This window comes from Bombina bombina, chromosome 2 (genome assembly GCF_027579735.1).
Source record: "Bombina bombina isolate aBomBom1 chromosome 2, aBomBom1.pri, whole genome shotgun sequence".
NCBI lineage: Eukaryota > Metazoa > Chordata > Amphibia > Anura > Bombinatoridae > Bombina > Bombina bombina.
Window position 1 is genome coordinate 1,357,109,267 of NC_069500.1, and position 13,392 is coordinate 1,357,122,658.

At 42.4% G+C, this 13,392-nt stretch overlaps 1 protein-coding gene across 1 annotated transcript in view; it reads left to right on the forward strand.

The window, feature by feature from the left end:
- The window catches only part of RMND5A (required for meiotic nuclear division 5 homolog A), a gene marked incomplete in the record, with an annotated part of 255,383 nt that overhangs the window by 74,744 nt on the left and 167,247 nt on the right, over window positions 1-13,392 (forward strand). Inside the window, 1 exon segment of the mRNA XM_053704282.1 lies at window positions 4,162-4,262. Coding sequence (XP_053560257.1) covers window positions 4,162-4,262 — 101 coding nt within the window.

The following is a 13,392-nucleotide window of genomic DNA, read 5'->3' on the forward strand; positions in this document are numbered from 1 at the left end:
AAACCTGTTTGTAGTTCCCAAAAAAGAAGGAACTTTCAGGCCAATTCTGGATTTAAAAATTCTAAACAAATTCCTCAGAGTTCCGTCATTCAAAATGGAAACCATTCGGACGATTTTACCAACGATCCAGGAGGGTCAATATATGACTACTGTGGACTTAAAGGATGCGTACCTACATATTCCTATCCACAAAGATCATCATCAGTTCCTGAGGTTCGCCTTTCTGGACAAACATTACCAGTTCGTGGCTCTTCCATTCGGTTTAGCCACTGCTCCCAGAATTTTCACAAAGGTGCTAGGGTCCCTTCTAGCGGTCCTAAGGCCGAGGGGCATTACTGTAGCACCTTACCTAGACAACATTCTAATCCAAGCGTCGTCCCTTTCCAAAGCAAGGGCTCATACAGACATTGTTTTAGCCTTTCTCAGGTCTCACGGGTGGAAGGTGAACATAGAAAAGAGTTCCCTGTCTCCGTCCACAAGGGTTCCCTTTCTGGGAACAATAATAGATTCTGTGGAAATGAAGATTTTTCTGACAGAGGTCAGAAAGTTAAAGCTTCTAAACGCTTGTCGAGTTCTTCAATCTATTCCTCAGCCTTCCATAGCTCAGTGCATGGAGGTAATAGGACTAATGGTTGCAGCAATGGACGTGGTTCCTTTAGCTCAAATTCATTTAAGACCATTTCAACTGTGCATGCTCAAACAGTGGAATGGGGATTATGCAGACTTGTCTCCCCAGATTCCAGTAGACCAGGTAACCAGAGACTCACTCCTCTGGTGGTTGACTCAGATTCACCTGTCTCAGGGAATGAGTTTCCGCAGACCAGAGTGGGTCATTGTCACGACCGACGCCAGTCTCTTAGGCTGGGGCGCGGTCTGGGACTCCCTGAAAGCTCAGGGTCTATGGTCTCGGGAAGAGTCTCTTCTCCCGATTTAAACATTTTGGAACTGAGAGCGATATTCAATGCGCTCCTGGCTTGGCCTCATCTAGCGAAGGCCAGATTCATAAGATTTCATTCGGACAACATGACGACTGTAGCGTACATCAATCATCAGGGGGGAACAAAGAGTTCCTTGGCGATGAGAGAGGTATCCAAGATCATCAAATGGGCGGAGGATCACTCCTGCCATCTATCTGCAATTCACATCCCAGGAGTAGACAACTGGGAGGCGGATTATTTGAGTCGTCAGACTTTCCATCCGGGGGAGTGGGAACTTCATCCGGAGGTCTTTGCCCAGTTAACTCAACTATGGGGCATTCCAGATATGGATCTGATGGCGTCTCGTCAGAACTCCAAGGTTCCTCGCTACGGGTCCAGATCCAGGGATCCCAAGGCGACACTAGTGGATGCATTGGTGGCGCCTTGGTCGTTCAACCTAGCTTATGTGTTTCCACCGTTCACTCTCCTTCCCAAGCTTGTAGCCAGGATCAAACAGGAGAAGGCCTCGGTGATTCTAATAGCTCCTGCATGGCCACGCAGGACTTGGTAGGCAGACCTGGTGAATATGTCATCGGCTCCACCATGGAAGCTACCTTTTGAGGCAGGATCTTCTAGTACAAGGTCCATTCGAACATCCAAATCTAGTCTCTCTGCAACTGACTGCTTGGAAATTGAACGCTTGATTTTATCTAAGCGTGGGTTTTCAGATTCGGTTATAGATACTCTGGTTCAAGCCAGAAAACCTGTGACTAGGAAAATTTACCATAAGATATGGCAAAAATATATCTGTTGGTGCGAATCCAAGGGATACTCGGAGTAAACTTAAAATTCCCAGGATACTTTCCTTTCTCCAAGAGGGTTTGGATAAAGGTTTGTCAGCTAGTTCTCTAAAAGGACAGATATCTGCTCTGTCTGTTTTGTTGTACAAACGTCTGGCAGCAGTGCCAGATGTACAGGCATGTGTACAGGCGTTAGTCAGAATCAAGCCTGTCTACAGACCTATGACTCCTCCATGGAGTCTAAACTTAGTTCTTTCAGTTCTTCAAGGGGTTCCGTTTGAACCTTTACATTCCATAGATATTAAGTTACTATCTTGGAAGGTTCTGTTTTTGGTTGCTATTTATTCTGCTAGAAGAGTTTCTGAATTGTCTGCTTTGCAGTGTAATTCACCCTATCTGGTATTCCATACAGATAAGGTAGTTTTACGTACCAAGCCTGGTTTTCTTCCAAAAGTGGTTTCCAACAGGAATATTAACCAGGAAATAGTTGTTCCTTCTCTGTGTCTGAAATCCAGTTTCGAAGAAGGAACGTTTGTTACATAACCTAGATGTGGTTCGTGCTTTAAAATTCTATTTAGAAGCAACAAAGGATTTCAGACAGACATCATCCTTGTTTGTCGTCTATTCTGGTAAGAGGAGAGGGCAGAAAGCTACTGCTACTTCTCTTTCCTTTTGGCTGAAAAGCATCATCCGATTGGCTTATGAGACTGCCGGACGGCAGCCTCCTGAACGAATTACAGCTCACTCTACTAGAGCTGTGGCTTCCACATGGGCCTTCAAGAATGAGGCTTCTGTTGAACAGATCTGTAAAGCAGCGACTTGGTCTTCTCTGCTTACTTTTGCCAAATTTTACAAATTCGATACTTATGCTTCTTCGGAGGCTGTTTTTGGGAGAAAGGTTTTGCAAGCTGTGGTGCCTTCCGTTTAAGTTACCTGACTTGTTCCCTCCCTTCATCCGTGTCCTAAAGCTTTGGTATTGGTTCCCACAAGTAAGGATGAATCCGTGGACCGGACACACCAATGTAGGAGAAAACAGAATTTATGTTTACCTGATAAATTTCTTTCTCCTACGGTGTGTCCGGTCCACGGCCTGCCCTGGCTTTTAGTCAGGTTTAAAATTTTTATTTTTTGTACACTACAGTCACCACGGCACCTTATAGTTTCTCCTTTTTCTCCTAACCGTTGGTCGAATGACTGGGGGGCGGAGCCAGAGGAGGGGCTATATGGACAGCTTTTGCTGTGTGCTCTCTTTGCCATTTCCTGTAGGGAATGAGAATATCCCACAAGTAAGGATGAAGCCGTGGACCGGACACACTGTAGGAGAAAGAAATTTATCAGGTAAACATAAATTCTGTTTTTTAACATTTTTAAATAACATTGAAATGTACTTAATTCTTTTGCGGAGTGTCATTGATTATGTAATTCATGCCATGTCTTATGTTCTGTTGTTATAAGTGATTTTGTTGACTTAAAGGGACGTGAAACACAAATTTAACGATTCAGATAGAGAATGCAATTTTATTTTTATCAAGTTTGCTTTGTCCTCATGTTGTTCTTTGTTGAAGAGATATCTAGATGGGTAGCATGCACATGTCTGCAGCACTACATAACCGGAAAAAGTGCTTCTATTTAGAGCTTTTGCTAATGTATGACATTTTTGCTAAACTGCTTCCATATAGTGCTGCAGAGCTTACGTCCCTGCTTTTCAACAAAGGATTACAAGAAAACGAAGACAATTTGACAATAGAAGTAAATTGGAAAGTTGTTTTAAAATTGTATGTACGATTTGAATCCTGAAAGTTTTTTTTTTATGTCCCTTTAACAAAATATTTTTCTGAAAACTGTTTTGTTTCCCCCCCTCTTGCATCCTATTGTAGAAAATAAAGTGTGTGTGTAGTATATTATATTGACACAATTAAAGGGACAATAGTTAAAATGTAAAACTTAAAATTTCATATGGAGCATACAATTTCCAATTCTGTTATCTAATATTTGCTTCGTACTCTTTGTATAATTTGTTGAAAAGCAAACTTAAGTAAAGTGTGCGTTACTGGGAAATAGGGGCTGATTGGTGGCTTCACCCTATAGGAATCTTGTCATTTGGTCACACTGTGTGTTCAGCCAGCTCCCAGTAGTGCATTTTCTCTTTAAACAAAGGATACCAATGAAGTAAATTAGATAATAGAAGTAAATTGGAAAGTTTTTCTAAAACTGTATTCTCTATATGAATCATGCAAGAAAAATTTGGGATTTCATGTTCCTTTTAGTAGAGAAATGTACATAGTTCCAAGATTGTTAATCATTGTTTTAGCTTCACAACTCAACCCTCTACTATTCCAGCAACACATCTGATCACCTCTATTTGCATGGACGAGTCTCATTCATATTGTTTTAGTGAGTAAACCATACCATATTACAGTTGCTGATGCATTTACTTTATACAGGAAGCTGGACTTTCTATAGACGCAAGCCAAAAGGAACCATTTGTGGAGTTAAACCGAATACTAGAAGCACTAAAAGTTCGAGTACTTCGGCCTGCGTTAGAGTGAGTGTGTTAACTTGCTTTTTAATTTTTAAAGTTTACTGACAATGAGATCACATTTATGTTGACCCATAGTTTTTGTTCTTTAGAGACAAATGTTTAACTTTGTTTTCAAATGGTTGAAACATTTGAATGCAGCAGTAAAACTGGCTGTCTGAATCCTTATTTCTTTCCTATGGCATGGAGAGTCCACAATGTCATTCCAATTATCCAGTGGGATATTCAACTCCTGGCAAGCAGAAGGAGGCAAAGAGCACCCCAGCAAAGCTGTTAAGTGTAACTTCCCTTACCCATAATCCCCAGTCATTATCTTTGCATCTGTCAATGGAGGATGTGCAAAGTTGGTGTCTGAAGAAATATGCCTTTTATGGGTACTTTTGTCTGCAAGCAAGGATTGGGGTCTAGCTGTGTCCACGTCAATCTCTTTTAGTAAGAGTAGTGGTGGCTTTTAGCAGTTAGAAGGCGGCATGGTAGTCTTTGCTTTACTTCTAACATTTGCTACCCCTCTTATAGAAAACCAGGGTTTGTTACTCCGTTTTTTCTTTTCTCTCCATATCCCTGCCAGCTGTTGATTGAGGCTGACAGACTGGAAAGTTCTGTGTCTACTCTACAGCAGAAGATCCAGGAGGGTAAGTCCGTTTTTATATCCTTATTTAAACCTTTCCCTTGGCAGGTATAACTGTTACTGTCATCAGGGAAAGGGAGGACATTGAAGGGTGACCAACTGGCTCCTCCATTGCTCTGTTAAATGGGTCTGGAAACCTTAGTTATATCCCAGGTTGGGGATATCAGTTATTTGCGCAGCTTGGATCTACCGGCATCTCCGTAAACAGGCTCCGGTTCACTCATTATTGGGTGTTTCCCTCTGACATAACTCAACTACCCGCATAGTTTTGTTTACAGTTAAAAATGACACGGGGGCAGAGCCAACGACGGAAGCAGCCGGACGTGTCCTTGAAGAGCTCTCAGCTCTACACTTTATTAATGGGGGTTAGAGGATAAATTTCGACAAATAATCGTTACTTAAATACTAAAGACCCAAAAGCTTCCTTGTGGACACTGTGGGAGACAAGAAATTTGCTTTAACATTACTGTATTCGCAGTTGGTAACGCCATGCAGTAAGTGTCGCCATTCAAACTATCAGAAGCTTGCTCTAACTGTATGGCAATTCGCCTTCAGGCTCAGTCTATAACATACTACCTTTCCCCCGGGAAACCGGGTTACTTAATAGCCTGCTGGGTTTTTGAAAACATCCACTAGTCATGGAGGAATCTTATTCCACCATCAGGGCGGGTCTTGAAGAGTTTGAGGCAGACTTCTGCAGCAAAATGGAGGACTTGATCGCTTATCTCCATTCTTAACAGGCCATATCAGAATGCTCGTTTCCGGATACAGACCCACGCATGGGGATCACGAGTCAGAGTAGTGTTTTAGGTCTCTCAAGAGTGCAAGCTACTTCTCTGCGGGATCCTCCTACAGACACGGCACTAGTGATTGAATTTCAAGCTACACAGGGCCAGGGGTCATTGAGTTCTGGCATACCTACAACAGCAGCTGGACTCCAAGAACCTCGGACAACTGTACTGGCTCCTGACAGATGCCCTCCCGCCCTGCTAACTATGACTGGAAGGGAGAAGGGAGAATGGCGATACTTGCAAAAGATCTAAAATCCACAATCCCACCTTCTCCTGGATGTCTCCACTTGGGGGGGACGGCCGACCCTCCTGTGGTTTACATAAATTTATGTTATAGCCTTGAGATCATGGGTCAAAGAATACCACTGCAGAAATGGTGGTGGACGCGCACTTTACAGAAAATAGCTGACTACAAGCAAGCGGGTCCCTATCACTCATCGCTATAATCCAGGCTCCTTTGCAAGATTCCCTTTGTCCACGAGAGTGTGGTAGGACTTCAGATACGAAGGGACTATCTTAATAAGGTTTTTACCTTATTCATCTATTAATTAACCCCTGTAGAACTTAAAGTGACCCTAGTAATTCAAACAGACTAGCCCCCATAACTTCTTTTGACTCTTTCATCCATACAGTACAGCTATTAGCTTTACTTAGTTTATTGTTCCGTAGGACTATTATTCACCTGATATTATTTGCAGCACTCTGTATATCAATATTGTACTTACATCGTTTTGTTGATCTGCTCAATAACCCTTAGTACAGTGCTTATGACACACCATGTTGATGTGTAAGCTGAATATGTAACTCCCTAAGCTTTTGAGAACTCAAGTTTATTTATTGTCATTAGGTTTTGCATGTTGCCTTGAATTTTATAGAGGTAATTCTGGTAGTAGCCAAGTGGTTTAGGCATACTACTGTTCTTTACAAGATTAATGTTAAATATTTTCTGTACTTTGTTTAGAACATCCTTTCATCAAACCATTTCTAATTTTTACTACCTCCTACAGGCTAGGTTTATGATTTCAGCTGTATTCTGTTTCTTCTTCATTATAAATGCCCCAGTAGCATGGTTTAGGAGGTTTCTAATTAATAACTGGGTAACGTATTGCCATTCTGGATCCTACTATAGTATAAATGATTATATCCTGACCTTTGACAAAAGTAATTATTTGTGTCTACAGCTTCTATAGTTAGAGAGGAAATATATGAGAAAGATCCTCCTACATTTTATATATGAACCTATATTAGGCTATTATGTACACTAGCTGAGCTCTTAGGAGTTGGCACTAGACTGCCAGCACTATGTACATTGCTAGGCTTGCTACGCTTGTGTTTTAGAAGTTTCCCTCACATTAATGGTTGTTTCTCCAACATAGGTGTGTCCGGTCCACGGCGTCATCCTTACTTGTGGGATATTCTCTTCCCCAACAGGAAATGGCAAAGAGCCCAGCAAAGCTGGTCACATGATCCCTCCTAGGCTCCGCCTACCCCAGTCATTCTCTTTGCCGTTGCACAGGCAACATCTCCACGGAGATGGCTAAGAGTTTTTTTGGTGTTTAAATGTAGTTTTATTCTTCAATCAAGAGTTTGTTATTTTAAAATAGTGCTGGTATGTACTATTTACTCTGAAACAGAAAAGAGATGAAGATTTCTGTTTGTAAGAGGAAAATGATTTTAGCAACCGTTACTAAAATCGATGGCTGTTTCCACACAGGACTGTTGAGATGAATTAACTTCAGTTGGGGGAAACAGTGGGCAGACTTTTGCTGCTTGAGGTATGACACATTTCTAACAAGACTTGGTAATGCTGGAAGCTGTCATTTTCCCTATGGGAACCGGTAAGCCATTTTCTTAGTTTAGTATAAGAATAAAGGGCTTCACAAGGGCTTTAAAGACTGGTAGACATTTTTCTGGGCTAAAACGATTACTTTATATGTATATTTAATGGATGTTAACTATAAATAGTTCTTTTAATCTTGGGGATGTATTAAAAAAACGGCAGGCACTGTATTGGACACCTTTTTCACTGGGGGCCTTTTCTAGTCATAGGCAGAGCCTCATTTTCGCGCCACTAATGCGCAGTTGTTTTTGGAAAGCAAGGCATGCAGATGCATGTGTGAGGAGCTAAGAACCACTGAAAAAGCTTATTGAAGGCGTCATTTGGTATCGTATTCCCCTCTGGGCTTGGTTGGGTCTCAGCAAAGCAGATACCAGGGACTGTATAGGGGTTAAATGTAAAAACGGCTCTGGTTCCGTTATTTTAAGAGTTAAAGCTTTCAAATTTGGTGTGCAATACTTTTAAGGCTTTAAGACACTGTGGTGAAATTTTGGTGAATTTTGAACAATTCCTTCATACTTTTTCACATTTTCAGTTTAAAATTTAAAGTGACAGTAACGGTTTTATTTTAAAACGTTTTTTGTGCTTTGTTATCAAGTTTATGCCTGTTAACATGTCTGAACCATCAGATAGACGATGTTCTGTATGTTTGGAAGCCAAGGTTCCTCCCCATTTAAATATATGTGATGAATGTGACATAGTGTCCAGTCAAAGTAGGGACAATGATGCCACTGATAATGATGTTGCCCAAAATGATTCCTCAAGTGAGGGGAGTAAGCATGGTACTGCATCATCCCCTTCTGTGTCTACACCAGTCTTGCCCACACAAGAGGCCCCTAGTACATCTAGTGCGCCAATCCTTCTTACTATGCAACAATTAACGTCTGTAATGGATAATTCTATTAAAAACATTTTGTCCAAAATGCCTACTTATCAGAGAAAGCGCGATTGCTCTGTTTTAGATACTGAAGAGCATGAGGACGCTGATGATAATGGTTCTGACATACCCTCACGCCAATCTGAAGGGGCCAGGAGGGAGGTTTTGTCTGAGGGAGAAATTTCAGATTCAGGAAAAATTTCTCAACAAGCTGAACCTGATGTTATTATTTTTAAATTTAAATTGGAACATCTCCGCGCTCTGCTTAAGGAGGTGTTATCTACTCTGGATGATTGTGACAATTTGGTCATTCCAGAGAAATTATGTAAGATGGACAAGTTCCTAGAGGTCCCGGTGCCCCCCGATGCTTTTCCTATACCCAAGCGGGTGGCGGACATTGTAAATAAGGAATGGGAAAGGCCCGGCATACCTTTTTGTTCCTCCCCCTATATTTAAAAAATTTATTTCCTATGGTCGACCCCAGAAAGGACTTATGGCAGACAGTCCCCAAGGTCGAGGGGGCGGTTTCTACTCTAAACAAACGCACTACTATCCCTATAGAAGATAGTTGTGCTTTCAAAGATCCTATGGATAAAAAATTAGAGGGTTTGCTTAAAAAGATGTTTGTTCAGCAAGGTTACCTTCTACAACCAATTTCATGCATTGTTCCTGTCACTACAGCAGCGTGTTTCTGGTTCGAAGAACTAGAAAAGTCGCTCAATAAAGACTCTTCGTATGAGGAGGTTATGGACAGAGTTCAAGCACTTAAATTGGCTAACTCTTTTATCTTAGACGCCACTTTGCAATTAGCTAGATTAGCGGCGAAAAATTCAGGTTTTGCTATTGTGGCGCGCAGAGCGCTTTGGCTAAAGTCTTGGTCAGCGGATGTGTCCTCCAAGAACAAATTGCTTAACATCCCTTTCAAAGGTAAAACGCTATTTGGCCCTGACTTGAAAGAGATTATTTCAGACATCACTGGGGGAAAGGGCCACGCCCTTCCTCAGGATAGGTCTTTTAAGGCTAAAAATAAGCCAAATTTTTGTCCCTTTCACAGAAACGGACCAGCCTCAAATTCTACACCCTCTAAGCAAGAGGGTAATAGTTCTCAAACCAAACCAGCCTGGAGACCGATGCAAGGCTGGAACAAGGGTAAGCAGGCCAAGAAACCTGCCACTGCTACTAAAACAGCATGAAGTGTTGGCCCCCGATCCGGGACCGGATCTGGTGGGGGGCAGACTCTCTCTCTTTGCTCAGGCTTGGGCAAGAGATGTTCAGGATCCTTGGGCGCTAGAAATAGTTTCTCAAGGTTATCTCCTGGAATTCAAGGAACTACCCCCAAGGGGGAGGTTCCACAGGTCTCAATTGTCTTCAAACCAAATAAAAAGACAGGCATTCTTACATTGTGTAGAAGACCTGTTAAGAATGGGAGTGATTCATCCTGTTCCATTAGGAGAACAAGGGATGGGGTTTTACTCCAATCTGTTCATAGTTCCCAAAAAAGAAGGAACATTCAGACCAATTTTAGATCTCAAGATTCTAAACAAATTTCTCAGGGTTCCATCGTTCAAGATGGAAACCATTCGAACAATTCTTCCTACCATCCAGGAAGGTCAATTCATGACCACGGTGGATTTAAAGGATGCGTATCTACATATTCCTATCCACAAGGAACATCATCGGTTCCTAAGGTTCGCCTTTCTGGACAAGCATTACCAGTTTGTGGCACTTCCATTCGGATTAGCCACTGCTCCAAGGATTTTCACAAAGGTACTAGGGTCCCTTCTAGCGGTGCTAAGACCAAGGGGCATTGCAGTAGTACCTTACTTGGACGACATACTGATTCAAGCGTCGTCTCTGTCAAAAGCAAAGGCTCATACGGACATTGTCCTAGCCTTTCTCAGATCTCACGGGTGGAAAGTGAACTTAGAAAAAAGTTCTCTGTCCCTGTCAACAAGTGTTCCCTTCTTGGGAACAATAATAGACTCCTTAGAAATGAAGATTTTTCTGACAGAGGCCAGAAAATCAAAACTTCTAAGCTCTTGTCAAGTACTTCATTCTGTTCTTCTTCCTTCCATAGCGCAGTGCATGGAAGTAATAGGTTTGATGGTTGCGGCAATGGACATAGTTCCTTTTGCACGAATTCATCTAAGACCATTACAACTGTGCATGCTCAGACAGTGGAATGGGGATTATACAGACTTGTCTCCGACGATCCAAGTAGATCAAAGAACCAGAGATTCACTCCGTTGGTGGCTGAACCTGGGCAACCTGTCACAGGGAATGAGCTTCCGCAGACCAGAGTGGGTCATTGTCACGACCGACGCCAGTCTGGTGGGCTGGGGCGCGGTCTGGGAACCCCTGAAAGCTCAGGGGCTATGGTCCCGGGAAGAATCTCTTCTCCCGATAAACATTCTGGAACTGCGAGCGATATTCAATGCTCTCAAAGCTTGGCCTCAACTAGTAAAGGCCAAATTCATAAGGTTTCAATCAGACAACATGACGACTGTTGCATATATCAACCATCAAGGGGGAACAAGGAGTTCCCTGGCGATGGAGGAAGTAGCCAAAATAATTCAATGGGCGGAGAATCACTCCTGCCACTTGTCTGCAATCCACATCCCAGGAGTGGAAAATTGGGAAGCGGATTTTCTGAGTCGTCAGACTTTCCATCCGGGGGAGTGGGAACTCCATCCGGAAATCTTTGCCCAAATAACTCAATTATGGGGCATTCCAGACATGGACCTGATGGCGTCTCGTCAGAACTTCAAGGTTCCTTGCTACGGGTCCAGATCCAGGGATCCCAGGGCGACTCTAGTAGATGCACTGATAGCGCCTTGGACCTTCAACCTAGCTTATGTATTCCCACCGTTCCCTCTCATTCCCAGGCTGGTAGCCAGGATCAATCAGGAGAGGGCTTCGGTGATCTTGATAGCTCCTGCGTGGCCACGCAGAACTTGGTATGCAGACCTGGTGAATATGTCATCGGCTCCACCATGGAAGCTACCTTTGAGACAGGACCTTCTTGTTCAAGGTCCATTCGAACATCCGAATCTGGCTTCACTCCAACTGCCTGCTTGGAGATTGAACGCTTGATTTTATCAAAGCGTGGGTTTTCAGATTCTGTCATTGATACTCTTGTTCAGGCTAGAAAGCCTGTAACTAGGAAAATTTACCATAAAATATGGAAAAAGTATATTTGTTGGTGTGAATCTAAAGGATTCCCATGGAACAAGATAAAAATTCCGAAGATTCTATCCTTTCTACAGGAGGGTTTGGAGAAAGGATTATCTGCAAGTTCTTTGAAGGGACAGATTTCTGCTTTATCTGTTTTACTTCACAAAAAACTGGCAGCTGTGCCAGATGTTCAAGCTTTTGTTCAGGCTCTGGTTAGAATCAAGCCTGTTTACAAACCTTTGACTCCTCCTTGGAGTCTTAATTTAGTTCTTTCAGTTCTTAAAGTGGTTCCGTTTGAACCCTTACATTCCGTAGATATTAAGTTACTATCTTGGAAAGTTTTGTTTTTGGTTGCAATTTCTTCTGCTAGAAGAGTTTCAGAGTTATCTGCTCTGCAGTGTTCTCCTCCTTATCTGGTGTTCCATGCAGATAAGGTGGTTTTGCGTACTAAACCTGGTTTTCTTCCGAAAGTTGTTTCTAACAAAAACATTAACCAGGAGATAGTTGTGCCTTCTTTGTGTCCGAAACCAGTTTCAAAGAAGGAACGTTTGTTACACAATTTGGATGTAGTTCGTGCTCTAAAATTCTATTTAGAGGCTACAAAGGATTTCAGACAAACATCTTCTTTGTTTGTTGTTTATTCTGGTAAAAGGAGAGGTCAAAAAGCAACTTCTACCTCTCTCTCTTTTTGGCTTAAAAGCATCATCCGATTGGCTTATGAGACTGCCGGACGGCAGCCTCCTGAAAGAATCACAGCTCACTCCACTAGGGCTGTGGCTTCCACATGGGCCTTCAAGAACGAGGCTTCTGTTGATCAGATATGTAAGGCAGCGACTTGGTCTTCACTGCACACTTTTACCAAATTTTACAAATTTGATACTTTTGCTTCTTCTGAGGCTATTTTTGGGAGAAAGGTTTTTGCAAGCCGTGGTGCCTTCCATCTAGGTGACCTGATTTGCTCCCTCCCATCATCCGTGTCCTAAAGCTTTGGTATTGGTTCCCACAAGTAAGGATGACGCCGTGGACCGGACACACCTATGTTGGAGAAAACAGAATTTATGCTTACCTGATAAATTACTTTCTCCAACGGTGTGTCCGGTCCACGGCCCGCCCTGGTTTTTTTAATCAGGTCTGATTAATTATTTTCTCTAACTACAGTCACCACGGTATCATATGATTTCTCCTATGCATATTCCTCCTTTACGTCGGTCGAATGACTGGGGTAGGCGGAGCCTAGGAGGGATCATGTGACCAGCTTTGCTGGGCTCTTTGCCATTTCCTGTTGGGGAAGAGAATATCCCACAAGTAAGGATGACGCCGTGGACCGGACACACCGTTGGAGAAAGTAATTTATCAGGTAAGCATAAATTCTGTTTTTATAAGCTAGACAGTATTTCAGGGATGTTTCACACACAGATATAGAATAATACTTTAGGAGGTTTACATTGGTCCCACAGACACAACCTCAAACACAGGAGAACGCATAATCAAATCATTCAACTTTGGAGTCATTATGAAGCTAAGGGTATACATTAGATTCTTTCCCTACTTATAGCTAATGGTAAAAGAGATGTAACTTAGTTGACTGAAATGTCTGTCCCACCATATCCCCTATTTACTACGATACACTTCCCATACTGAACCATTTAGGGTCCAGGAGTGCTCCATACTGTCAGCGGCCGGGACAGCGTGGATAAGTTTGTTGTATAAAATCTAGCGTCTTTATACATGACCTGTGCTATGTGCATTTTCAGAGACCCCTTTATAGAGGCTTAATTTCCAATTTTTTCCATGTTCACATGTGTATACTATATTAACATATAGCCTAA